The sequence below is a fragment of the Lepisma saccharinum genome, chromosome 15 (assembly GCF_977018435.1).
Source record: "Lepisma saccharinum chromosome 15, izLepSacc3.1, whole genome shotgun sequence".
Lineage (NCBI taxonomy): Eukaryota > Metazoa > Arthropoda > Insecta > Zygentoma > Lepismatidae > Lepisma > Lepisma saccharinum.
In genome coordinates this window covers 29,080,571-29,107,834 of record NC_139243.1, presented here as the reverse complement: position 1 = coordinate 29,107,834, position 27,264 = coordinate 29,080,571, and the positions used below count along the sequence as shown (strand labels likewise).

Here is a 27,264-nt window from a genome sequence, read left to right as displayed (position 1 = left end):
GTGGTTGTACGTGTTTTAACAGTAATGTAACAACGTGAACCTCGGATACTTCCGTTATCAGCACAAAAGTACCACAAGGCATCTGGACACAATCCTGTAGATATCAACCTTGCAACGAGATTTGCAAATATTTGACATGTAGATGGGCGTAAACAGCCACACGTAAGTTGTAAGTCCAATAAAATTTATTGTTGTTGATATTTGACATGTACGCTGAGACAAAATCCGATATTGACACTTCATTTTGAATAAGTTCTTTACAATTTCTCATATCCTTGGTTCACTTCCCCCTTCCACTAAGATGACTGCTGATCTTCTGGCTGGTAGGTTATGATGTTCGGTCTACTGAAGGCGTTTCTCGCTTGGTTTTACAGCTAATAATGTGGTTGGTAGTTTGTCATTTTTAAGATAATTTGTGTGTTCCTTGCAACCCTACCGTGCGCTGTTTCGCCGCGGGAAATGACGTCACAGATACGATCAAATGTTGTGTTGGGTTGCCAGCATCCAGGCGGCAAAACGGTATTTTTTGGACGGCTATAGCGTCGAATCGACGCACCAAAGACAAAAATGTTAATGAGAAAAGTTGTTTGTTTTGATGTCCTCTATACGTTTCCGTGGTCCGTGGGCGCCATTAAAATGACACCCTGTATATTGTAATTAGGAATAATTAATAGTATGTAGTCTCAAAGAGTAAAACTTCAGACATATTTTGATGGATTTTTTCAAAATTTGAAAATAAATATATGAATGCATTCTCTTTAAACATAATTAAGTAAATGAAAAGGTTGTTCATATGTAATGAGATTGTTCAAAAGTAAATATATATAATATTAATCAATTGTAAAGTGTTTAATGATAATAATAATAACTATTAGTGGTAACCGTTTGACATGTGTCATCATTAACGTCATGTAATAGTTGTTACTATTATTATTAATGGTATGTAACTATTAAAATATTACGGAAATGCTTGATTTCCATTTTATACTTTCACAGGGGCCGACAGGCACAGGGACTTTTATATGGGACAGCCAAATACAGAGCTATATCCTTAGCTCCTTCTTCTACGGTTATGTCGTTACGCAGATCCCCTTTGGAATCCTGGCGAAGAAATACGGCGCCCGGAAATTCCTAGGCTACGGAATGCTCCTCAACTCGGTTTTCGGTCTTTTAGTTCCAGTGGCTGCCGAGTCTGGATTTGGCGCTCTCATCGCTGTCAGGGTTATTCAAGGTCTTGGTGAGGTAAGTACACATCTAATTATATGCTCTGGTAAGGCATTCTTCAGACTGTTATCTAAACCAAAAGTACAGTACAAATTGATAGGATTGCATGTACTTGCACCAGACAGGAATTGAGTGTAATTCTTCTCAAAGAGAATTTATAGTTCCAACACTAAATTTAATTTGTTTCCACCATTTATTTGAGATAAAGTGGATCATTTTTGAGGCACCCTGTACTCGAGAATTAAGTAGGCAGGGGACCGGCCCCCGTGGCGGAGTGGTTAGCACAATGCCAGGGGTCCCGGGTTCGAATCCTGGCTTGGGCATGGACGTTTGTGATGTCTATTCATCAATTTCATCATATCATCATTCATCCCCATCTTCGCAAATTAGCCAAAAGTGGCATAAGAAGCGAAGTAAAATAAATCAAAGAAAAGCGAAAACGTAGGGAGGGGAGGACAATTACCCAAATGATTTTTATTTCTGGCCTAAATCTAAATTTATATAGAATATACGTAAAAGTAAGTTTTAGGGTATCGAATTAGAATTCTCTACAAATAATTTTACACACATACACAATGTATATATACCGCGTGAGGCACCTAAAAGTACCACCTGAAATAGCGAAGAAACCAGAAACAGTAGCGATGTGAGGTTTGCGGGGAACAATAATATCAAATGGGGCTCGTAAATCGAAGGTATGGGGTGGGTCGAAATATATCGACAAATGGGGCATCTGGAGCAAAGTCGTATTTTTTTAAATGGAACGATATACAATAACATGCATAATATAAAAGAGCACACGCAGAGAAACACAACGCCGTTGGTCTCATGCATCTACTGCACATAGGAACGAAGATATGGCCATGTGAAAATATGTAAACAAACTAACAAGTGGCCCACTTGACCGTCAGTACCACGGCATGTAAGACTTCTCAGGTGCCTGACAGAACCTCCTTTACGCAGAGCAAGTTTTGATAGCAGGTCCACGAGATAGTGTTAGTTCATAGCAAGCAGTCGTAGTGGTAAGAGCGAAGATTATGGTGTTCACAAACATAGAAAAAGCGGACATGATCCTGATTTATGGGGAATGCCGAAAGAATGCCTCAGAAGCCTACCGTGCGTACGCAGAGAGATATCCGGACAGACGACAGCCATCTCGACGTCTGTTTGGTAAGTTATTTATTAAATTAAGAGACACCGGAAGTGTAACACCACGAGCACTTGTGTGGAACAAGCCAACCACAGGTGAGGCAGGTGCAACAAATGTTCTCGCCGCTGTTGCTGTGAATCCGCACGTTAGCTCCCGTGAAATTGCCAGGGATGCTGGGATGAGTCAGCGAAGTGTATTGCGCATTCTGCACACACACAAGTTTCACCCATATCATATCTCCCTCCATCAGGAACTTCACGGGAATGATTTTGTGGACCGTGTTCGGTTTTGCACATGGTTGTTACGACACGACACACCCGATTTGTCACGTAACCTCTTCACTGACGAGGCAACTTTTACCAATCACGGAAATGTCAACCTAAGGAACATGCACTATTGGTCGGTGACAAATCCACATTGGCTTCACCAAGTGGAACGCCAGCGCCCATGGAGTGTGAACGTGTGGTGTGGTATAGTGGGTGAACATCTCATTGGCCCTTTTTTTATACAAGGGACACTGAATGCTGACCGATACATACAGTTTTTACAACATGAACTGCCTGTACTATTGGAGGACATACCACTTCAGACAAGGAGGGACATGTGGTACCAACATGACGGGTGTCCAGCTCACAGTGGAAGACGCGCTACAGCATGTGTGGAAAATACATTTCCAAATCATTGGATTGGACGTGGAGGGTCTGTCAAATGGCCGGCTCGTTCCCCAGATTTGACACCGTTACACTTCTTCCTGTGGGGAAAGCTGAAGGACATTGTCTACCGGGATGTGCCAACAACTCCAGAGGATATGCAACATCGCATTAATGCGGCCTGTAGGGACATTCCCTACGAGATGCTACATTCTGTGCAACGATCTTTGCGTGGGCGCCTCGTTGCCTGTATCGCAGCTGACGGCCACCACTGTGAACACACACTTTGACAGGTTTTCGCTTCTTACGCAGTGGTTCTTCGACATACTGTCATGGTCATTTTCATTATGCTGTAACACTGTCAAATACATGGTGCTGACGATGTCTACTGTATTTTTTCTTCCTTTAACACGTTCTGTCTTCATCTTGTCCAATGGCTTCCGACATCTCATACTTGTACATACCGTGGTACTGACGGTCAAGTGGGCCACTTGTTAGTTTGTTTACATATTTTCACATGGCCATATCTTCGTTCCTATGTGCAGTAGATGCATGAGACCAACTGCGTTGTGTTTCTCTGCGTGTGTTCTTTTATATTATGCATGTTATTGTATATCGTTCCATTTAAAAAAAATATGACTTTGCTCCAGATGCCCCATTTGTCGATATTTTTTGACCCACCCCATACCTCCGATTTACGAGCCCCATTTGATATTATTGTTTCCCGCAAACCTCACATCGCTACTGTTTCTGGTTTCTTCGCTATTTCAGGTGGTACTTTTAAGTGCCTCACGCGGTATATATATATATATATAGTTATATATTTATAGTATATATTATGTACACATACCTACGTACAGTAGCGACGATTGGGTGCCAGTACAAAGGCAGTTAACTATATCTTGTAGACAAATCTTAGCATTAAGTGTCGATAGTGCGGAGGAAAATACTCCCCCACGCCTCTAATAGCTGACACTATATATGTTGGGTTCCAAATCTGGGGTATTGACAGTGTACTTTCCCTTGGTAGATAAGGTTTGGCATAGTGCGGGAGCAAAAGTGACAAAAAAGTGGGGCAACTGCCCCCCTCGCCCCCCCCCCCCAAATCGCCGCCACTGATACACACATGTGTTGTTGTGTGGGTGTGGGTGTTGAATTTTGTACCGCCAAGTCAAGAAGGTCCTGAGTGACCGGCAATAGCATAGACCTTCGCTTCGGTCACTGAACGGTACCCTCATGATCCCATTGCAGGTTTAGATTTCGAGTCCCGGCCTGGATATGATATATTCATCTATTCTACTTAATCATAAGTATTAATCTTTACTGGCATGATTAGCTAAGAGTGACAGAAAAGAGCCAAAAAATAAGAGAAAATATAAATACAAAATTAGATCTACTATGCCTTTTTTATCATTGTGTGTGTAATAGTTTATCGCATAATCAATAGATTAAATTGCATCGATAATAACTAGCCAATAAAGACAATATGACCAATGTATTTCATCGCAACAACTTTCAAATGTGTAGGTACAGTAGTTGAGACGCCAATAAGTTGAGATAAATTTCGTATCATCTCTGGCTGTATTGCATTGGCAGCTTTGGGGCGAGTCATAAGCCCCGGAACAGCCAATCAACAAACGATCCGCTGACGTCATCTCTACCCAGCACCTATCGCTATCCCTGTTGCTCGCGCTCTGGACTGTTGGTAGGCTCACTAACTAGACTCGCGCGGTCAGCTGGAGATGTTATCAAAATAATCTCATTCTACTAGAATGTAAACCTAACCAAAGATAAAGTCAAATAAAAATAAGCTATCTCTGTAAGACTGTTGACAATAAAACTGTTCATACAATCCTAACATGTACAGCCACGGCAATTTCTGCGTTGTAATTATTCCATTGAAAATCAATGGAACGTTTCAACCCAGCACTATGGGTGTACAAAACACCGCTTTTATCAGCAATACAAATTACCCATTGATAACAACACGGTACTCCCCCTATAATCTTCGACCAAAGTACACGGATATAGTCTTCCAGCTACGGAGTGCATTCAGGAAGCAAGTTTTAAAAAAACAGTTCTTATCTGTGCTGATAAAACTAATGTGCCTAGTATCTTCATGAAGGCCATCAGACCATGTTTCCTTGTAGGTGGTAAACATGATTTACTGCTGTAGTTATGAAACATTCACTGAGGTGGCAACAAACACAGAATTAGAGGTTGTCGCAAGTACTTCAAGGATGCCAATGTTAGAAAATTTCTTTGAATAGAAAACTGACGTCACTAGTAGGCTTGAGAAACTTCCCGAAATGGCCGGGAATCTCACGGAGCTATAACCTTTAAGATAACCTGCAGACTTCTGGCACGGAAATTCCCATTTCGCTTCCGCGCGTGTCCTTCTAGTGGGCGTTACACCATTTGATTTCAATAGAAGCAGTCAATAGAAGTTCTGTTGCAGCGTTCCTCCGCGTCTCAGTTGGCGTTAAGCTTTAACTTTGTTCTTTTCTTTAGATGTGCATTTGTCGAGCGAAGAAATTTGTTTTCGTAAGCCAAACAATATGCTGTCCAAGGCACAAATTTATTTTATTTTAAAACATAAACTAAACGTAACGTTCCAATCTTCTAGCATGGTCTTCTTCAAACTCTGTACTCTGTATCTTCCTGTTTTGTACCGTGTTTCATTTGTACTTGGTATAGAGTCTGAAGATACAGACTCTGTACTGTGATTCTTCCTGTTTTGTACCTTGCTTCATTTGTACTTGGTACAGAGTCTGAAGATACAGACTCTGTACTCTGTATCTTCCTGTTTTGTACCGTGTTTCATTTGTACTTGGTACAGAGTCTGAAGAAGATCTTGCTAGAAGGTTGAAACGTTACGTTTAGTTTATGTTTTAAAATAAAATAAATTTCTACCTTGGTCAGCTATTGAGTTTTTCATATCATGGAAAGAAAGCTTAATGGTATTATAATCAAAAAATTAAGCTTTAGCTTTGTTCTTTTCTTTAGATGTGCTTTTCCTTTCGTAAGCCAAAGAATTAAAAAACTCAATATGCTGACCAAGGCAGAAATTTATTTTATTTTAAAACATAAACTAAACGTACCGTTTCAATCTTCTAGCAAAGTCTTCTTCACACACTATACTCTGTATCATCCTGTTTTGTACCTTGTTTCATTTGTACTTGGTACAGAGTCTGAAGAAGACCTTGCTAGAAGGTTGAAACGTTACGTTTAGTTTATGTTTTAAAATAAAATAAGTTTCTGCCTTGGTCAGCATATTGAGTTTTTCATATCATGGAAACAATGGTGTTATAATCAAACAATTAAACTTAACAATATTCTTTTGAAGACTCGTGAAAAATGAGTCATTTTTAAGTAAGTGGAAAGAGGAAGACGTTGAAGAAAGACATTATTGCGCCATAATGTCTTTCACAAGAGCTGCAGGAAGCAAAAACGAATGCATTGTTGCGTCCAAGTCTCGAGACTTCTTTACTTTCCACCACCCACTGTTGCTTTATTTTATAGATTTAATTCGTCGCAAACAGATAACAGCTGATATTCAGGACATTATTGTTCAAGGACATATTAACCTAAATGGTTTGAAGCATACGCGGCGACTTTAGGAGGCAAGAGCCTTTGTGGTGACCCAAAATTCTTCAAGAAATAGACACATCTCTTTCTTATTTCAATTTTTGTCCCAGTCCCAATATTAATATGAAGTTGGCGCCTCTGGTTTGAAGGCTGTTATAGATCTCCCGGAATATTATTCTATAATGTTGGTAAGCATGGTCATGAGTGGATAAAGCAAGCAGGCAAAACTAAGGAGTTGAATTGAGAGTACAGTTAGACTGAAAGGAACTCTTAAGAACAGAAGAAAACATAGCAGTGAATGTGTGAAAAATAAATACACAACTGGGCACATCTTTGAACAGTGGCGCCGTAGGGGGAGCGTGGGGGCAGTTGCCCCAAATATTTGCTACTTTTCCTCAAACACTAAGCTTGCCTTATCTACCAAGGGAAAGTAAACTGCCCTTGCCCTCACCAAGTATTGCCACCTTGCTCCCCCCCCCCCCCAGTTTCGGGACCCAATCGCCGCCACTGTCTCTGAACAAACAGACGATACGTACATAAGAGGACAAAAAAATCATCAGGTAGAAATGTATAGACCCTAATAAAACAAATGTTAATAACCTGAAAGATTGTTGACATATTTCCACACATTGTTCTACCTATTGAGTAAATAGTGCAGAAATAATTAAAACAGATGCGATTGAAAGTACGAAATTTAGTCTCTATAGCTCTTGCCCAGTCTTACGGCGGGGGGCCTACATACTGGCAAGGGAATTGGGGAGCGGGGTAGCGACCAATCCAGTGCGATGAGAAACACAGCACATTGTAGAACGAGGTGCGCGCAGCACCTCCTCCAGCAACTTCGTAACTCTCGGCGGCACCGCTGTTGTCTGGTTGGTGTGCGGCGAATTTCGCACTTCCGCTGCCAACATGTAGTTCGTCCACCGTAAAAGTAGACACGACCTTTAGCAATGCAATGTTTCGTAGGAAATGTCTGAAGAAATTTTACGGATTCTGTTATTTTGCATTCCAGGGCCCCATTGTTCCTTGTAGCCACACTTTGCTAGCGAAATGGATCCCTCCGAGTGAAAGGAGTCGAATGGGGGCCTTTCTCTATGGTGGTAAGTGCATCTTCTTATTATTTATCGGGGGGGGGATTTCCCCACCATAAAAAATGATACCCCCCGCAAAAGAAAATTATTTTTTTTCCTGCCAGGAATGCTTTCATCCCCCATTTAAGAAAATGGGATTGATAGCTTACAATATACCTTTTCTTTCTATTTAACAAACACAATTGAAGAAAATCATTCGTGTCCATTAATGATCCAGTCATCTGTAAAATATCCAGTCTTGTGGGTTAAAGAAATACACCATTCTGCAACTGATCAAGCTCACCGAGCCAACAGCAGGCTGTTTTGCCCTAAAGTTTTCATGGCATAGTGCTTATATTTTATACTGTTCACACACAAAAAAAAAACTTGCACGTACGTAGTTTAAATGGACGTTAAGTTTGAACTTGGATATAGAGATTCAGTCAAGTTTTCATGTTACTATTTCGATACCTCATTGTGTGTATAAGATTCTGTTTTCTGAGAATGTAAATATGCTGTTTTAGATTACGTGTAAATGTTATTATCACAAGATTTAATAAAGGCAATAGTTTAGTTTCCTGACTGGTAACATATACAGTATTGGCCATATTATTGGACTCATTAGTTGAAAATATGAAACGCAAATAAAGTCACTTTATGTAGAGAAATTTGACAGATTTAATGTTTTGTGATACACATTGCATTGTTATACACTGCAAGTACTGTCGGCACTTTGCATGACCACCTTCGGCTCTTTTTGAGCCCATTTTAATCATTGTTTGTGTACAATTCCTTTTCACTCTTTTTTCTAAACTTCAAACCACGTGGTTTATGAAATTACGCGTTGCTCAGAAGACACATATAAAGAACACCCTTACAACAACCAGAATTAATATTACTTACTTTGTTATAACCAAAAATAGCATACATAATACGGTATGTTCCAGGCAGTTTTGCGAATATGCTAAGATCGTGCTGCCACCTATTGGTGGGACACAGTAAAATAAGGGATTGTGGGAGACAAGATTATATCGAAGCAGACAAACAGTTTAATCCCATAACAGTCGTCAAGTATATTTAGTTAGAACACTTTCAAAACAAGGAAATGTGTTTCTTTTTTACAGAGTACAATAATTTAGCCAATACTGTATACATATTGAATACCCCCCCCAAATAAACTACCATCCAAAATGGAATCACAAGTAAGCTGCAGACTGACCCCCCAAAGCAAAATGCTTAATTCGTAAAGTGATTATACCCCTAAATATTGTATGAAAAGTGCATCATTTCAAAGTAGCAAATAATACGATCGGCTCCCATTGCTGTGTTCCAATTTTCACAGTGTATACGTAAAGTTTCGTCAAACGTTAAGTGAAGTCCATGTTTACATTAAATATAATAATAATGCGTGCCTCGACAGCCCTGGAAGGACAGTGGCCTATCTCCTTACTGCCAGTCTCCCTCCCACAATTGTACCTAGAGGTGTGGAGATCTTCAACCAGTAATGGGGTGATGTGTGGTCAGCACGTCGAACCTCCAGTCGTTATAGGATGTTTCCACCTGCTCGGCTTAGGACAGTGGTAGAGTTATCAGATACCTCAGGGAAAATTAACTTATGACAGAAAGATAACATAGGATAAAGTAAGCATTATTTATTCTTAGATCATTAACCTTCCTTAAATTGCTATTCTACTCGTATGTGAATGTTATGGCAATCATTTTGGTTTTATCTCTTCCACAATGTTCATTTTTATCTACTCTTACATATTTAATTGTTATTCATTCATGGTTATGATTTACATTTGTCTTATAATCAATTCTATCTCTTTTGACTTGTCTAATAATATAATTTACATTCAGCCGCTTGTGCTGCCATCTTTCATTAATACTTTTAACTATTTACAATGCATTTCGTCCATCTAGACACGTAACAAGGCAGGCCCTTACCCAAGGGGGCCATGGCCCTCCCTCGAGCCATGAAAAATTTTAAGGCAAACCTATTAAAACCTACAAAAAAAACGGACGATTTTTAAGATTTTGCAAGAATTTCGATTTCTTCTTTCATAAATGAATGTGTTGTTTCTGGAGAGAGGCAGACTCCAGATGTCTGCAGTCTACTATATTTAGTAATTTAATTTTATAACCATTTATGCGAATCTACTTTATGTTCCAATTTGGTCGGGACAGTTCACCATTCTTTACTCCCTGTTCCGACTTTTTTCGAACTGCAGTCTTGATGAGAAAATGTCCTTTGTCGGTTAATTCATATTCAGACATGTTCTTCATTTATAAAGATTATTCCATAGCGTTGGTAGTCACATTCAGGGTACGAATTCCCATGGCGATCTTGTCCTATTAAAACTATCCCCCCCAATCAAAATTTTCCGAGGGTAAGAGTTTGTGTTATAACGACAAAGATAAGCAATTAGTTTGACTTCAAACATAATTTATTAAAAATAATATCATAAACACATATAAGGAAGGAAGAGCAAAGAATAATGTCTGTATCTGAGTGAATGTTGCATACATCTCTTGTTCTCTCTCTCTTTAGGGCTGGTAACAGCATGGGATTAAGAGGTACTTCTAGTCACAGATAAGATTTTAAAATTATATCAAATTGGACTAGTAAGGAATTGAGCCGTAGCTGCAAAGGTGATTGTCATTGTCACTCTAGGCCCCTGGAACACAGAAATTAGATCGATCTGTTATTTCTCCTCCATTTCTCATCTCCTTTCGTCGGGAATAAAACATAGCACTTACATGTTAATTTAATAGGAAACTAATGTCTTCTTGAAGTTTCTAATTTTTTGTCCCTCCACCTAGTTATCTTTAATTTGCAATCGATTTTGCAGATTTGAACAATAACACACACTGCTTGGTTGGTTGGTGTTTTAAGTGCACTTTATGCACAGTAAGGCTAATCGGGACTGGACCTACATTTAAGAGTGGTATCCGATCCACTGTGCCTCCACCAGGTATCGAACCCCGGACTCCTTGATTACAAGGCGAAGACGCGGCATCGGGGAGGCCACTGCTTCAATGTGATGTGTGATGCACAACCGAACCAACTTCCCTTTTATTACCCAATTTCATGAATGCTAATTTTTCTTTTCGTCGAATTCAACGGAAAAGAAATTTCTACAATGTCTAAGTATGACAGCTACATCAAGGTAGGGTGGTACAAATTCGGTGCAGGGGTGCGAAAAATCTATTGTAGTCCTGGGCGATGAAATCTTTAGCCACATCTCTGATAAGGAAATATTTGCTTTTAAGAGGCCACCATTAATAGATTTACACCATTATAGAAACATAACACAATAAAAGTATCGAAATGTAATTATCATTATTAATAAAAAGCAATAATTAAATAATATCTAACACTTATTAAAAATATTTCATCTATCTTCTAATTTCTTGACATTTTGAACCAGTCGTTAAAGGAATTAATTGGCTAGTTTATAAATTAGCAAATTAATTTGTTTATCTATATTTATAAATATAAATGTATAAATGCATTAATTAATGATAATAATAAATTATGGAATTTAGAAATGGATTATACTTCCAATAAGAAAGGTTTCTTCTTCTTTTCTTCCTTCTATTTTTATACAATTGGATTACTGGAAACTTCTTCTTCCAATCAGACTATGTACAAATCCCTTAATAACAATGTCAATTTAAGCCTTCTTTCATAATGCGGAAATATATTTCTTATCTTTGCTCCTTGGATCATCATTGTTACTTGGTTTGCCGTTCTCGTAAATGTGTCGCGACGATGATGATTCTTCTATTGGCACCAGCTTAAATTCTTCCTGATATATCGCGTTTCAGACCTAACGGGTCATGACTTATGGCGGGAGGTTGTATTGTCTCTCCTCCTTCTTGTTTCCTTCTTTCAAGTATACATTCTCGAACTGTTCTTCCTGCCCTCTTTCCACCTTTCTTGGGCACGTCGGCCTAACCAAGATATACAAAACAAATAGTTAGGAGCGTCTAACTATGGAAAGACAGCGCCACCTCTTAGGCCAATCGAGATAATAGGAGGAAAACCACAGATCGCTATGTGGAAGCGATAGCCGTGGCCTAGTGCCGCTAACATGAAGCGCAACCAAGAATGTCCTTTGAGGCGACTAAATTATTAAATCGCAACTATAGACAGAAACAATGAAAGAAACTGACAACCTACTCCTTGCCAGTTGTAAGAATTCCCAAGATCGTAATAGTACATTTTCTTGTAATCGTTTCCTCGATTATAAACTTTCCTTAAATTCTCACCTATGAACGTATACTTTATATTAGTAATTTACTATTTACAATATGTCTCTTGTTCTATTTATGCAATTTTATATTGTTAACACGTTTCTTTTCTAATTATTCTCATGCATACATCTATCTTTTCCTTCATCCAAAAGCTACAATTTGTCCTTTCATTCACGCTCGGGCGCACTGACATCTGTTATCGCTCTCGTGAAACTAATTCGTCTCACGCATAGTTTGTGTTTACCGATCAGGCACGTAACATTATGGTATATATTAACCTCCGGTTTTGGACTTGGCCCCTCCTTGTTTCGGGGCTGTAACAAGGAGATTTCCGAGACCAGAATACGCTACTCACTCGTACATCCCAAATTTCCTCACGATGGTGGGTTGCCACCGGTCCTATAAACAGGCCGAAAACCCAGAGACTGAACCCAGGCGGACTCGAACCCATGCCGTTCCGCAATCGGAGTTCAAAGCACAGAGCATTAGACAGCACTTCCATTAAATATATGGATGAAATAATTTAACTTATATCAAAAACGTTATTGACAGTAGAATACTGATGATATACCCATAATTGGAATATATACATTTCTGAATTGTTGTTTCTAAGTCCACTTTATGCACGGAAAGGCTAATCTGGACCGGATCTACCACCACTGTATCACGTGCCTCCAGCAGGTATCGAACCCGCGACCCCTTGATTACAAGGTGATGACGTTACCACTACACCCCTCCATAATTGGAATAACATTTACCCAAAATATTTTTACCCATGAGTTTTACCATTTTATCCAAAACGGGGACATTTAATATTTTTCAAAATAATGTTTTTCCTTCCTCCCCCTATTTTTTTTACACAAACAACCTTATTCCCTGATAGTCTAGGACTTACTCAGAAAAGAAGTCTCGAAACATAATATTCATTGTTGACTTTTTATTTGGTAGGCCAAAATGTGTTAGTGTTCCCATTTTCGACCACTCTCTCCTATACATTTCTACGAAAGTGTTATAATTGTCAAATGACGGCGATGTAATCGTGTAATCATACTCTCTCCCTTTCTCAACACGTGGAACCTGAGTTTCTGAAAACTGGACTTATGGCCAAAGTACATACATAAAATTATATAAACGAAAGTTGATGGGTACATGCATTGTTGGAGAAGGTATGCGCTAAAGACCAGACTTGTCTGCTCCTCCAATTTTTGGTGGCGATATCCATGTCCAAAGTGTAAGTCCAGTCCCAATTAGCCTCTGTGTATTATAAGTATCCTATCATCTTCTAACTTCAATTCAAGAACAGATAATTTGAAAGCTGTCACGAAAAATGTTTCTTTAGCTATATTTTATAAAGTAAATCTTCTTTTAGTCACGAAAAATGTTTCTTTAGCTATATTTTATAAAGTAAATCTTCTTTTAGTTAGTTATGACTAGACCTCGGATTTTTAGGTTCTAAAAAATGTACTTTTAGGTTCCTAAAATAAGCTCTCAAAATCCTAAAATAGGTTTTAAAAATTCTAAAATAGGTTCTAAAAATTCTAAAATAGGTTCTAAAAACCCTAAAATAGGTCCTGAAAATTCTAAAATAGGTTCTAAAAACCCTAAAATAGGTCCTAAAAATCCTAAAATAGGTTCTAAAAATCCTAAAATAGGTCCTAAAAATCCTAAAATAGATTCTAAAAATTCTAAAATAGGTTCTAAAAATCCTAAAATAGGTCCTAAAAATCCTAAAATAGGTTCTAAAAATTCTAAAATAGGTTCTAAAATTCATAAAATAGGTTATGAAAATTCTCAAATAGGTTCTAAAAATTCTAAAATAAGCTCTAAAAATCCTAAAATAGGTTCTGAAAATTCTAAAATGGGTTCTAAAAACTTAAATAGGTTCTAAAAATCATAAAATAGGTTTTAAAAATCATAAAATAGGTTTTAAAAATTCTAAAATAGGTTCTAAAAATTCTAAAATAGGTTTTAAAAATTCTAAAATAGGTTCTAAAAATTCTAAAATAGGTTCTAAAAATCCTAAAATAGGTCCTAAAAATCCTAAAATAGGTTCTAAAAATTCTAAAATAGGTTCTAAAATTCATAAAATAGGTTATGAAAATTCTCAAATAGGTTCTAAAAATTCTAAAATAAGCTCTAAAATCCTAAAATAGGTTCTAAAAATTCTAAAATGGGTTCTAAAAATTCTTAAATAGGTTCTAAAAATCATAAAATAGGTTTTAAAAATTCTAAAATAGGTTCTAAAAATTCTAAAATAGGTTCTAAAAATCCTAAAATAGGTTTTAAAAATTCCAAAATAGGTTCTAAAAACCCTAAAATAGATCCTGAAAATTCTAAAATAGGTTCTAAAAACCCTAAAATAGGTCCTAAAAATCCTAAAATAGGTTCTAAAAATTGTAAAATAGGTTCTAAAAAATCTAAAATTGGTTCTAAAAATCCTAAAATAGGTCCTAAAAATCCTAAAATAGGTTCTAAAAATTCTAAAATAGGTTCTAAAATTCATAAAATAGGTTCTAAAAATATTAAATTAGCCTTTAAAGATTCTGAAGTAGGTTCCAAAAAACAAAATGGTTCAAAGATCCTGAAATATACTAATTAGGTACAATTGTTATAAACAAAATGTCAAAGGAACCGTGAGAAAGTTTAAACCATCGAAAATATTAATTTTCTAACCAAATTTTCATTTTTATGTATCATTTTCAAAATGATCCACAAATTATTGTAATACTAATACTTGTACTGTTAGCAAAAGTCACTAAACGATGTGATAAATGAAATATGTATAATTTCCTGCACAATACATAACACTATTTTTCACATTATCCTCGGACAAAACCAGGCCTTTTATCTGTGAGGATCATCTTATATGTTGAAAATGATCATTACACAGATGCTTTGGTGCAAATTTGAATGCTGGAAAGCATCAAAAGTAAGCGGATGAGAAGTTTGCACTTTGAACTGTGCAGGCAACAGTGGCGCCAGACATTTTGCTTTGTTTAGAGCTTCGAAAAACATTATGGACTTAGGAGGAAAATGGGCTGACAGTACGATTCAAACAAGTTAGTCATTGAATTTTTCATTACCAACCATAACAAATACCTCTGTGTGATGTAAAACATAATGTAAAACCTTAAAAAAATATATAAAAACCTAATATCCCAGGTCTACAGTCCGCCCGGCGAGAGAATGGACTTGAGGAGACCCAGACTTTCAGCCTCCAGTTCAAGTGGGGGAAAGCGGTGTTGCTACCGGTTGCTATAGAGGGACCACAAGGAAATAAACCTGCGCAGAACCTCATCGCGCTGGCGGGTGGGGGAAAGGACAGGAGGGAAGGAGCTTTTCAGCGCGGCCACGTCAGTGTTGCCAGACCTATTGATTCTCGGTAGAATTCCTTAATAAACTATTGCTATGGAACCTCCACGGGCCTGCTCAAAAACACGTTTCCTGCTCATCATAGAGTGAATTAGGGGGGCAAAAGCTTTGATAAATGTTCAGTCGGTAAAGAGAAACCTCATTCCATTTCACTGTTTTATTGTATTGGTGGGTGGGTACAAACAGGGGCGTAAATAGCCTCAGGAACCATAGAAAATTCCCTTAGTGTAATTTTAGGTGTGTGTGTGTGTGTGTGTGTGATGGTGTGTGTGTGTGTGTGTATATATACAGGGTGTCGCAAAACTCTTTCAACAAAGCTTGGGTGCTGGTAGATATCATAAAAACAAGTAACTTTTCCCTATAAAGTTTACCTCGAAAGCGCTTAGTTTCTGTGCTATAAGCGCTTAAAATCTATCCTGTACGTATGCAACCCAACACAGCAAACGCTTGCTCTGACATAACTACCAGGGGCGCGTGGCAGGGTTGCCACTAGCGTTCCTCGTTAAGAGAAACGACTTCAAAACAACAACTTGGGAGTCTTGCCTGAGCAAAATCCAAAACATTAATGATCCTTGCGATGTTGTAAGAAGCATTGACAGTATTTATAAACTGACCTAGACAAATAATGGGCAGACTGAAATTCAAGATTACTCATTCCAAAATATCTCCATAATTGATTGATTGATTGATTTGGTTTATTCTAATTCACTTTTCTGCCATCTTTGGCTAATCGCGAAGATGAGGATGATATGATGAAATAACCAGTGTGGTATTTAAGAAATTTCCAGTGGGGAGGAAATTCTACTGACTGTCTAGGGACAGCATGAAATAAAGTCTTTATGCCATATAACATTTCCCCCATGGATAAAAATTATCAAGCAGAGGGGGGACACAAGTACCCAGAGGGGGAGAAATTCCCCACATCCCCCCTACAAATACCACCCTAGAAATAACAAATGACACTAATATCTAGGCCAGGATTTAAACCCGAGACACCTGGCGCCGTAGCGAGCTGTGATAACCACATCAGCAGGGAGTGTTTCGTGTGCCATGCAACATCAACAATTGCAAGGGACACGTGAGATAGGGGAAATCCACGAAGGAACAAATGTAAACATAATGTGTTTGCTGCCTCGTTTCGAACACGCAGGACTGTAATGTTATTACAATTTATTTATTAGAAAGTTATGAACTAGCGCTATTGCGAATCTGTTCGTTATAAAAAGCAGGCAAACCTCTATACTGAAAAGAAACAAAAATCTCCGGCATATGAATATTTTTGAGCCACTTTGGTGACTGAGTACGTTTAGTGATCAACACATGATCTCTCTACAGAATGTTCCGGACACGGGTTCCGACCTGGATAAAGGTGTCAGTGAATCTTTCGTCCTTTTGCCTGGATGTGCAGGAAAATGACGTACAGTGAGAAGAATAGAAATTCACAAGAATTATCCCGGAAGTTCATCTAGGTGTCAAAATCTCGCTCATTTGCTACAAAACGTTGTTTCCAGGGTGAACTCAAAGTTGACATTTTGGTGCCTTCCGAAAATGTTACAGTACAATACAGGTGTCCTTTACAGTTCATCGCTTGATATAAGTATGCATTTCTTGGCTTTGGTTTTTAATAAGCACTACTTTTAATGTGTGAATTTATTCATGTCTAAACGATATTTTTCATTAAATTAAAACCTGCCCCCGTGGCGGAGTGGTTAGAACATTGCGCTACGATGCCAGGGGTCTTGGCTTCGAATCCCGGCTTGGAAATGGCTGTTTGTGAGTGTCCATTCATCAGTTTCATCATATCATCACTCATCCCCATCTTTGCTAAGTAGTCAAAAGTGGCACAAAAAGCGAAGTAAAATAAAGCAAATCAATCAATCAATGAATCAATCAATCATTAAATTTAAAGAGCCATACAATTATTTCCTTATGAGACGAACACGATTAGCAATAACGCTAGCACAGATAGGAATAATTTTCAAGTAAATTGTAATAAAATTACAGCCTGCGTGTTCGAAACGAGGCAGCAAACATATCATGTTTACATTTGTTCGTTCGTGGATTTCCCCTATTTCACGTATCCCTTGCAATTGTTTATGTTGCATGACAGTAGTGTAATTGGCTATAATATAAACCCGAAAAAGTATGAGCCCCCCTCAGGCAGATTTGGCTACACTTAAAACTAGATCAACATGCCCATATGAGCTTTTTGCTCAAGTGTGGCACCCTGTCTAATCCAAGATTTTTGTAAAAATGCCTTCGGGAATTTCCCGTGAAAGTATGACCCCCCTCAGATTGATTTGCCTACACTTAGAAAAGCCACATCTGTGAGATTGTTGTCCATGAGCTTGTTAAAAATATGCCCCTCTTGATATTGTTTTGGCCACACTTAAAACTAAGCCGTTGCATCATGTTGTACAACAAATTATTACCCAATATTATGCAACAAATTATGATGCAAGAGCTTTTGCATTATGTTGTGCAACAAATTATGATGCAAGAGCTTTTGCATTATGTTGTGCAACAAATTATGATGCAAGAGCTTTTGCATTATGTTGTGCAACAAATTATGATGCAAGAGCTTTTGCATTATGTTGTGCAACAAATTATGATGCAAGAGCTTTTGCATTACACATCAGTTAGTATTGTGAGAGTGGCTGAGGAGTACAGATGTGTTGTTGCATTGCTCCTCATACAGGTCTGATATTTGACACATTTTGCTTGTTTGTTGTAATCCACTCATATTTAGAGTCAGGTTTATATCTGCCCCAGTTTGTTATACATGACACATGGTTAGGTCATTGCCTTTCTAGGACATGCCTGTGTAGACATGTATTTGTGGTGGCCTTCTAGAATTGCTCTGTGACTCTCTCATTTCTTACATCATAAACATATGATTTTTCACCTATAAGAATAACACTACATATGGTGTCATCAGGGAGTGTATCGTGGAATTCACAGATAATTTTAATGTTTGTCCTGTCATTAACCACAACTTGTTTCCTTTTTGAAGTGTTGATGACAAACATGGGTCTCTGTGCTTTGAATTCATCTGGTGTGTAATACATGTCAGTATTGCCAGTAGTGACCCTTTTGTATGCTGTAAATGCCTCATATAATTTCAGAAAATCATCCTTGGACATGTCTAAATTATAATTTTCTCTAGGAAATACCTCATTTCTGCCATTTTTAAGATATATGTTCTTGATGTTGCAGTTATCAAATTTACTTGAATTTTTTTCCTGATTATTGTGTCTTCCAGTCTGAAACAGTACCACCACAAAATCTGGCATGTCATATTGTATACTGGAGAATGAATTTGTTGCATCAAACTCATAATAGGTACCAGTGGCGGGCTTCTGTACACATTGATATGTATAAAATTGTAAAGGAATCTGTGGATTTTTTAGAATATCTGCTTTGTATTTAAGAGCATAACTGGCTTCATATTCAACAACCGGGATTCTTAGCTCCATAGTCTGAATAATGCATTTGCCCTCATCAGGTAGGGTATTAGGCAGAGCTGCCCCGGTAGAGTTTAATGTACTGTACCTCATCAAAGCATTATTATCATTGGCAGCTCTTCTAAATGTGATTCTTAAACCACCCTTCCACATAATGTCTTTGTAATCTGAGAAGAATCCTGGCAACAGGCGCATGGGGGACAATACTGTGTGGTTCTTAGATAATATTTTATCACCAGCCTCAAATCCACCGATTTTGTAGTAAGATGCCTCGGTTTTGGATAATTTTAATGTGGCCAAAGCTGTAGAGGTAATGCCAGGGTAATCTACTCTGTTTATAACATCACCATGTTTTCTGATCTCAATTTCAGAGAACAGATGTGGCACAAAATTGTCTACCAATCTTATATTTGAATTTGCCCGATAATATGTACCATCGAGCTTTACAACATCAAATTTGATGTATAGATCTGCTCTGTGGGGGTGTATAAAGCCATCCCCTACATCAAGATCAACCTCAATCTCTGTGTTGGGTTGATTTAAATTTGCAAATGTCCTCCTGTTTGGGGGGAATGATTGTAGCTCATAACTCTCAATATTTTCCATTTTTTTGTATATATTTTTATTTAAATATTAATTTCTATGATTGCAGTTGTTGTGGCTCCAGCAAAATCAACTAATTCTTCTTTTTCATTAGTGACCATCAACTCAATGTAATCTATTCTATTATGGCACACAGGAAAATATAATGTTGGTGATGGACTGTAGATGATTGGCTCCATAAATTCAGAGTTAGGTTTGAATGTTGCAATGATGCCAGTTTGTTTGTGAGTGCCTATGCCATTTGATTTGGTGATCATACCCTCGGCCACATTACAGTGAATACTTAGAGTCTCTATGGCTAAGAATTTATGTATATTAATAGCAGTGTGTTTAATGGCTGGTTCAAGTTTTGTGTTGTTCTCAAAGCCTAACAGCTCTCCTATAGTACCCAGATCCACTGTTTCTGTAGCAGATACAATCTCTACTCCGTGAGTGACAGAATTTTGAGTTAAAACTATACCTCTGGGTAACTGAGCATTTAGAGTAGATAGATTATATTGCCCTGGAGTAATGACAATTTTTTGATAACCAACTGCAATTGTGTTGTTGTGGTGTGTAATATTAGGGATCAAGTACATGCCATAAAATGCTCTGAGAGCTATTGTTTTGGGATACACTATATCATCATGTAATCTAAGTTTCAATATTGAATTTTGGCTGGTGAGATGGAATACCCCCATGATGTTTCAGATACCACAGGGCTTTTTGAAAATCTTCAATTGATGGTTTATTTATTTGAGACATATAACAGATAAACACAGATGTCCACAATTAACATCTTTGAAATTTTGAACACGGGCATTATTGTAATAAAGATTAGCTGATTTTAGATATTTTACTAAATTTTCAGGTGGAACACCTCCAAATGAATCAAACACAAATGCCTCATCTTTTAAATATTTAAGATAACAGATCCAGTGTGTGCCCTGATTTTTGTACTTATCCAAATTAACTATGCCACACTTTTTGTTGAGTGGTTGCTCTGGTAAAGAATCAGACATGTACACACCTCTAAAATTTTTGATGCCCAGTGGCTTGATTAAAGCTTCAATATCTTGGTTTGTAAGCGGCTCTTGTTTTTTTAAACTTATTCATGGCTCTCTTAACACCTTTGCCTTGTTTCTCAATGGCCAGATTATGGCGCTTCATTTCATCTAATTCTGCCTTATTCTTCTTGGCATCTATTACTGTTTTTGCTATAGCAGCTGATCCCCCAGCCAAGCTCCCCACAGCCCCCAAAGCTGCTAAGGTGGCTGGGATAGTAAATATAAATCCACCCACATGTGATTTTTTCTAGATTGCTGTAATTTTTTTAATTGTGGGGTACTAAGTAATAATTTCATACCATGGCCCTTGGCAAGACAAGAGCTTTTTTTCTTGCGCTGCATTTTGGTTAAAAGACTATCAATAGTTTTAAGAGATTTAAGACCTGTATAAGGTATCTGATACATAGGTTTCATCCTAGGTTTATTATATACATATTCACAAACCCCACCCCAGTTTTTGTTTGGTGGTCATAGTTATGGTGGTCCTCAATGCTGCTATTCTTTCACTTAAAGAAGCATCTTTACTTACAAATCTACCAAATGCAGCCTCTTCTAATTTCTTGTCTGCAACATGTCTCTTGTCAAGATCAGAATGTGTGTTGTATGCTATGTCATGGTCTCTACAAGCAACATCTAGGGGATTAACACCAGGGTCCCCTCTGTTTAATCTATGGTCCAATTTTGTGCCTGGACCACAATACTGATAACCTGGAATATGTAATTCAAATGGCAGCTTGTTTATAATATCATTAACCAACCCCCGACCCTCAGAGATATTCCAAAATTTAGGTGGTAGAGTATTAATAATTTTTATAAGATATCCAATCCCCTTAGTGTCATTCACTATAAAATTAGACAATTTGGTGCTTATCATGTCCATAATTCCAACCTATTCATTGTAAAAATTGTGGTTGCCAGCATTTTCCTCCCCAGCTATCACCAGCAACCTATCTACAAGTTTCCTGACATCATCAACCCACACAAATTCTTTAGGCAGGGTGTTGTATTGTTTGATTCCACTACCTGTCTTGATCTGTGACCATATGGGTTTGATTAAGTTGTTATATTTTGCTCCACTGCTAGACTTGACTCTTTTTTGTGTGGGATCATTGTTCTGGTATAGAGCATCTGATTTTATTAATATTTCTTTGTAATGCTCATAATCTTGATCTATATAGCTGCCAGGTCTCTTCCTAGTCATCAGTTCCCACAATCCAGGTGTGCCGGGATATTTAACAAAACCACCTTTTTCTCCAAGATGAGATTCTGAATATACAATCAGATCATCTCCCATAAATGTTACTCTGAAATTGCCAATTCTATGTATGATGCTACCATCACGCTCTGTGTCAGCATATAAGCCAAAGACCTCATCTTTGTTGTCTTTAGGTGTGCTTAAATATTTTTGAACAAGAAGACCCAATTCAATAGGATCCTGAGTAGCTTCAATTCTTCGAGGACCAACAGGACTAGGTGTATGAATACTAGAAAGTGGGGGTGATTGGATAATCTAATATGTCCCTAGCAGCTACAGGTACAAGCTCTGTGATCAAATTTTGATTTTGCTCTGTAACAGTTTTGATATTTTTACCTAATTCACTAATAGCATCAATAATAGGCTGTTCTGTTTGCTTGTGTTGTTCATAGATTCCTAGGTTCTCTGATTTCCATCCCTTAAATCTTTTTACAAGATAATCTCTTAATTTAAGATCATCAATTATTGGCCTTTTCATGTTTATTTATATATGTTTCAATGTCTAGAAAATTGTTGATTTTATTTCTGTATTTACCATTATTGGGTTTCCTTGTCATATCAAATGTGACAAACCCATAACTGTCCTGGTTCCAGCACCTACTGCAAAACTTGGAAAAATCATTGTAGCTCAAGTCCCCACCTACATATTCATCATGTATGTGTTTGAGGTTGGTATGATCTTGATGAAACACACATATAAAATTGCTGTTGTCTCGGATCAGCTGCTTCGGCATTTTAGAAAAAGTCTGTGCCAGGTAGAAGCAATCAATGTTTTTGTGTCGGCCCTGTGTAAAGAAATTTCTAACCTTGTTTTGATTATCCAGTATAATGTCATCAAACACAACAACAGAATTATCGAGACATTCATGGAGTGGCTTAACATCTGATTCAAAAGTGGCAATATCCAGTCCATCATATAGCTTCATCAGCTGCTGATATTTTAATTGTTCCAAGCTCTTAGAGAAGACATACAAGTGCCTGTTTTTCCAGTCTAACCAGTTGGGTGCCAATAAAAAATTATCAATCATTAGTGTAGTTTTACCACAAGCCGATGGCCCAACAATAAGACATCTAATATTTTCAGGCAGCAGCATTCCATTTCTCTTATTCTGCTGTTCAGGCTCTGGCAGCTTCTTTATAACATCCCAGGTGCTCATAGTATCACTTTGTTTGCCTCGATCCAGCTGTGTTCTGGGAGTCCTAGCCATTTGACAAATAACTTGTTGCCTTTTCTGCGGATGATTTTCTCTATGAGATATGTGTCAGGCTGCTTAGTTTTGTTGAGTTCTTCTTCATAAAACCTGCCTTTGAGAATTTCTCCTCGGTGATCTTTTATTATATATGTGTATCGGGTCCTAGGTTTAACTTGAACCACTGTAAATAATTCAGTGCTCCAGTTTCTTGTAAAGCCTCTTTTGAATAAGTGCTTATATTTGCTGATTCTTAATTGATCACCCACCTTGTATTTGGCTTTTCTTGTTGTTGGCTGGTATCTAGGATAATAAACAGTGCTGATCAATTTTTGCTCATCAGATGAAGTTACCTCCGAGGGTTTCATGTTGATTGTGGAATGGACCGAGTTGTTATATTTATGTAGAAGTTCTGGTAGGATTGTAAGCCATTTATAATTACCTTGAAGTGTAAATTGTTTATACATATGATTTTTTAGGGTCTTGTTGAATCTTTCTACAATTGAGGCCTTGAGATCACTGTAACTCGAGTAATGTTGTATTCACTGGCTTTTAATAAATTGTTGGAACACAGAATTATAGAATTCTTTGCCATTATCTGTTTGCAAATAGCGCGGTGATCTTCCACTCTGATTGATGATTGTCCTGAAGGCTTCTGTAACACATTTTCCAGTCTTGGATTTGAGTGGCACAGCCCAGGCAAATTTTGAAAATGTATCTATGACAGTGAGTAGATACTTGTAGCCCTTGTTGATTTTGTATAAGTTTTTCAGCTGTCCACTTGCCATTTCCACCAAGTCGCACTGCCATAAATCATCTATGCCTTTTGTAACCACTGGCAGTCTCAATTATGTCTGGCTTGTCTGTGTAATTCATCAACAATAATTTGTCTAGACATAATATGTAAACAAGAATATTGCAACTATAGGGTGTTCAGCAGCTACAGGATATACTACAGGATTTTCTAAATACAGTTTGTCCCCTATTTGTATATTAAATTCCAGAGACCCATCATCTTCAGCATAAGATATTTCTAATGTATTGGGATCTGTAAAATCCTCTAACTCTACACTGGTGATTTTTGCTTTGTTATCAGCATTTGTTATTGATAAGGTAGGGTAGTGGTGTGCCTGTGGTTGAAGCCAATATTTGATCTTGATTGGTCTAAGTGTGCCCCCAACAAAAAACTGGTAATAAAATTGTGCAGGGGACAGCATATATATTTTGCCACCTGGTGTAAATGGTGAATCATATTCTTTATTGGGGATACTGTACAATTCAAGAATTACTGTATGTTTAGGATTCTCAATTATGCCAGTTATTTCTTTTTCTGCTGTAAGCAATCTACTTGTTACAGATTCAAGGTGCTCATTGATAGTCCTAACAACATCATCATGGCCTGGCTTGATCTTTATGTCCACAACAAGTTTCTTGTATTGTTGCACAATTTCTTGTAGCTGGGTGGCAAAAACAGACAAAGCATTTGCTTGATTGGATTCCATGGTCCCTAGCTGTTGCTTGATATTAGCTACAATTTGCTGTAAATTTTCAACAACTGCCAATTTTGAATTTTGAGCAGTAAGATCATGGACTTGTCTTCTGATATCCTCAAACAGGGCATGCAGTTCATTAATATGTTGATTAGTTGGTAGAGTGGCCACTGTCTGAGTGAGTTGTTTGATCTCTGTCTGGATATTCTTGATATCTTCTGATTTCAAAATGCGATTCACAGCTCTCTTAATATTTTTAAGTTCCTGTGATGTAGGCAGATTTGATACAGTATTTTGCAAAGATTCAAGTGCCAATTTTACATCATTTAATTCAGAAGCATCAGCCACACCACGCATAGCATCTTGGAGCAGGGCTATATCTGCCTGAGTAGGTGTTGATTGTTGTAAAATTTCAAGCTTTGTTTGGATATCATCGATCAAGTGATGAAAATGAGATAGCTCAGATTCAGTGTTGAGGTTTTCAAGTTTTGTGATCTGTTGCTGGACACTGACAAGGGTGTCTACAATACCAGGCAAGCGGGATTCTAGAGATTCTTGTACATTTGTCAAATCACTTTGCACTGCTGCTATTGTACCCTCAAGATGGGTTATGGTACTTTGAATGTTTCCAAAATCTTCATATGTTTCAAGTTGCAGCTTAATATTGGCAACACTCCGAGTTATTGCACTCAAAGCATCAGAAGATGGCAAGTTGTTCATAAAATTTTCAAGTGTCTCAATTTTTTCTTTAACCTCGGCAATGGCATTGTTCAGAGGGTCCAGATTAGGTATCTGGAGTGATTGAATCTGTTCCTTTAGAGTGGAAATCACTAGATCAAAATCTTCTTGTGATTTTATGCTTTTGACAATTGTTTGGAGCTGTGTCTGGACATTATTTATCTGCTCTTCCAATTGTTGTTTCAATTGCTCAGAGTTGGTGGCCTGGGTCTTAAATTTGGCTTGAAGAGCTGCTACAGCTTCCTCTAAATTTTGAAAATTATCCAATGTCGCCAAATCAGTATATTTCTGAAGCAGCAATTTGAGTTCAGAATCAATTTTAAGAAGAGGGTCCATGCATTGTGATTGTAAATTTGTAATTTCTAGTTGAAGACTGGCATTCAGTGTGGTTTGTAAAGCTTGTAAATCACTTCTTAATTTTTTCACTCTCACATCAAGCATCAGAATCTCATCACTGTGATCTTCATGTCTTGTATGGCCAAATATATCATTAGGCATTTTGATTTAGTGGTTATTTATTATTGAATATCTAATTCTTAATTCTATAAAAAAGGTATAAGCTTGTCATAGGATCCCGGGACCTCAATATATAAACAATCACCAGCAGAAACAGTATATACAGTGCCAGAAATCATGTTTGAGTGCTTAATTCTATAAATATTTCTCCCTATTGAAATCTTGACATTACCCTCGGGGGTTGTAATAAATTGTAATTGACCACCTACGGGTAATTGGTAATGATTTAAATTATTGTTAAATATGTACAATGTTTTACCTGTTTCATCATCAACATCTGTAAGTATGCTGTTCAGATGAATAATTAACAAAGCACTTAGTTTAGATATTATATCAGAAGAGGGTTGTGCTGTTGGCAGGTCCATAATAGCCTGTTTTTTAAACCCAAATAAGTTCATAGGTATGTTTATTTATTTCAAATCATGCTTTGTAATTGGGCATTGTTTGCCACTTTTCAAATCACAATGACCCCATGGTAGAGTATGTATGCCACATGATAAAATGCATCTCTTATCATCATGTGGGTCCAGAGCCACTTTTCTTACAACATTTTTAGTCAAAAAGTGATCCACACTCTGAATTCTGCATTCTGATGTTCTGATTGTGCTACATGATTTGAGGCAATTTTTGTAATCTTCAAATTCAAGCTCTTTGTCAACAGTTACTCTGCCAATGCCCTTGGCCTTTTTTGCAACAACACCACTACATGTTTCAAAGCTGTACATCTTGGCCCTTAACCCAACAAATGCCACAATAACATCACCAAGTGTCTCATCTTTTAACTTGCCAGGCACCTTTTTGTTGTGGGGTTGAATCTTTGTATGTTCACTGGTATCAAAATATTCAAGCAAAGCAGGCTGGGACATATCTTTATAAACATCTTCTGTTTGAATATCAAGGATAAAATTATCTGTGTCCATGTACATCAGTTTTACACAATCACCATAAAAAGGCTTCAACACATCATAATACAATTTTAACATGTGTAATTTGGCCAATTCCAATATCACAGCCCCTACATAAATAGGCTTATCAAACTTAATCTTTGTTTTTTTCATGTTGAAAAGTGCCATATCCTCATCATAAATTCTTCTATAATTGAAATTAGGCTTTGCAATCAATTTTTTGCTCCGGCTGAGGTCAGTAATTAATTTAGCATCACTATGTTTTCTGACATTTTCTATGGTTTTGCCATGCACTGAATTTACCATCAATTTAAACAAAGTTTTATCAAATTGGCTCTTTGCAGATGTTCGAAGCTCTGTGATTGTATCAATATATGGCTTCAACCATCTTGAGTGCCTGAACCTCAAAACTTTGCCAACTTTGGTCACTTGAACACCATGATTCATTAGGAACTGGAGGTTTTTGTAATATATGACATAATCCTGTTTTGGCTCTAGAGTCATCATCAATTTCTTCTGTTTAGAGCCAGGTGAACACTCAACCTTAGGAATTGGGGGCAGATCAGAAAATGTGTTGTGTAAATCATAAGGAATTTTCAGATCAACTTCTAAGAACAGCCCATAGTCATTGTCATCAAAATCCTGAAGATCTTCAATGTTGAAATCTTCAACCCACTCAAGCCCTGCATATGGAAATTTATCCATCATAGCATAACCATACAGGCTGTTTGCATCCACATAAA

General features: G+C 37.4%; 1 protein-coding gene across 1 annotated transcript in view; it reads left to right on the top strand.

Annotated features, from left to right (window-relative positions):
- Positions 1 to 27,264, top strand: part of LOC145999650 (putative inorganic phosphate cotransporter) — a 284,482-nt gene that overhangs the window by 194,505 nt on the left and 62,713 nt on the right. Inside the window, exons 3-4 of the mRNA XM_083136778.1 lie at positions 997 to 1,242; positions 7,625 to 7,712. Coding sequence (XP_082992904.1) covers positions 997 to 1,242; positions 7,625 to 7,712 — 334 coding nt within the window. The remainder of the gene's footprint in view (positions 1 to 996; positions 1,243 to 7,624; positions 7,713 to 27,264) is intronic.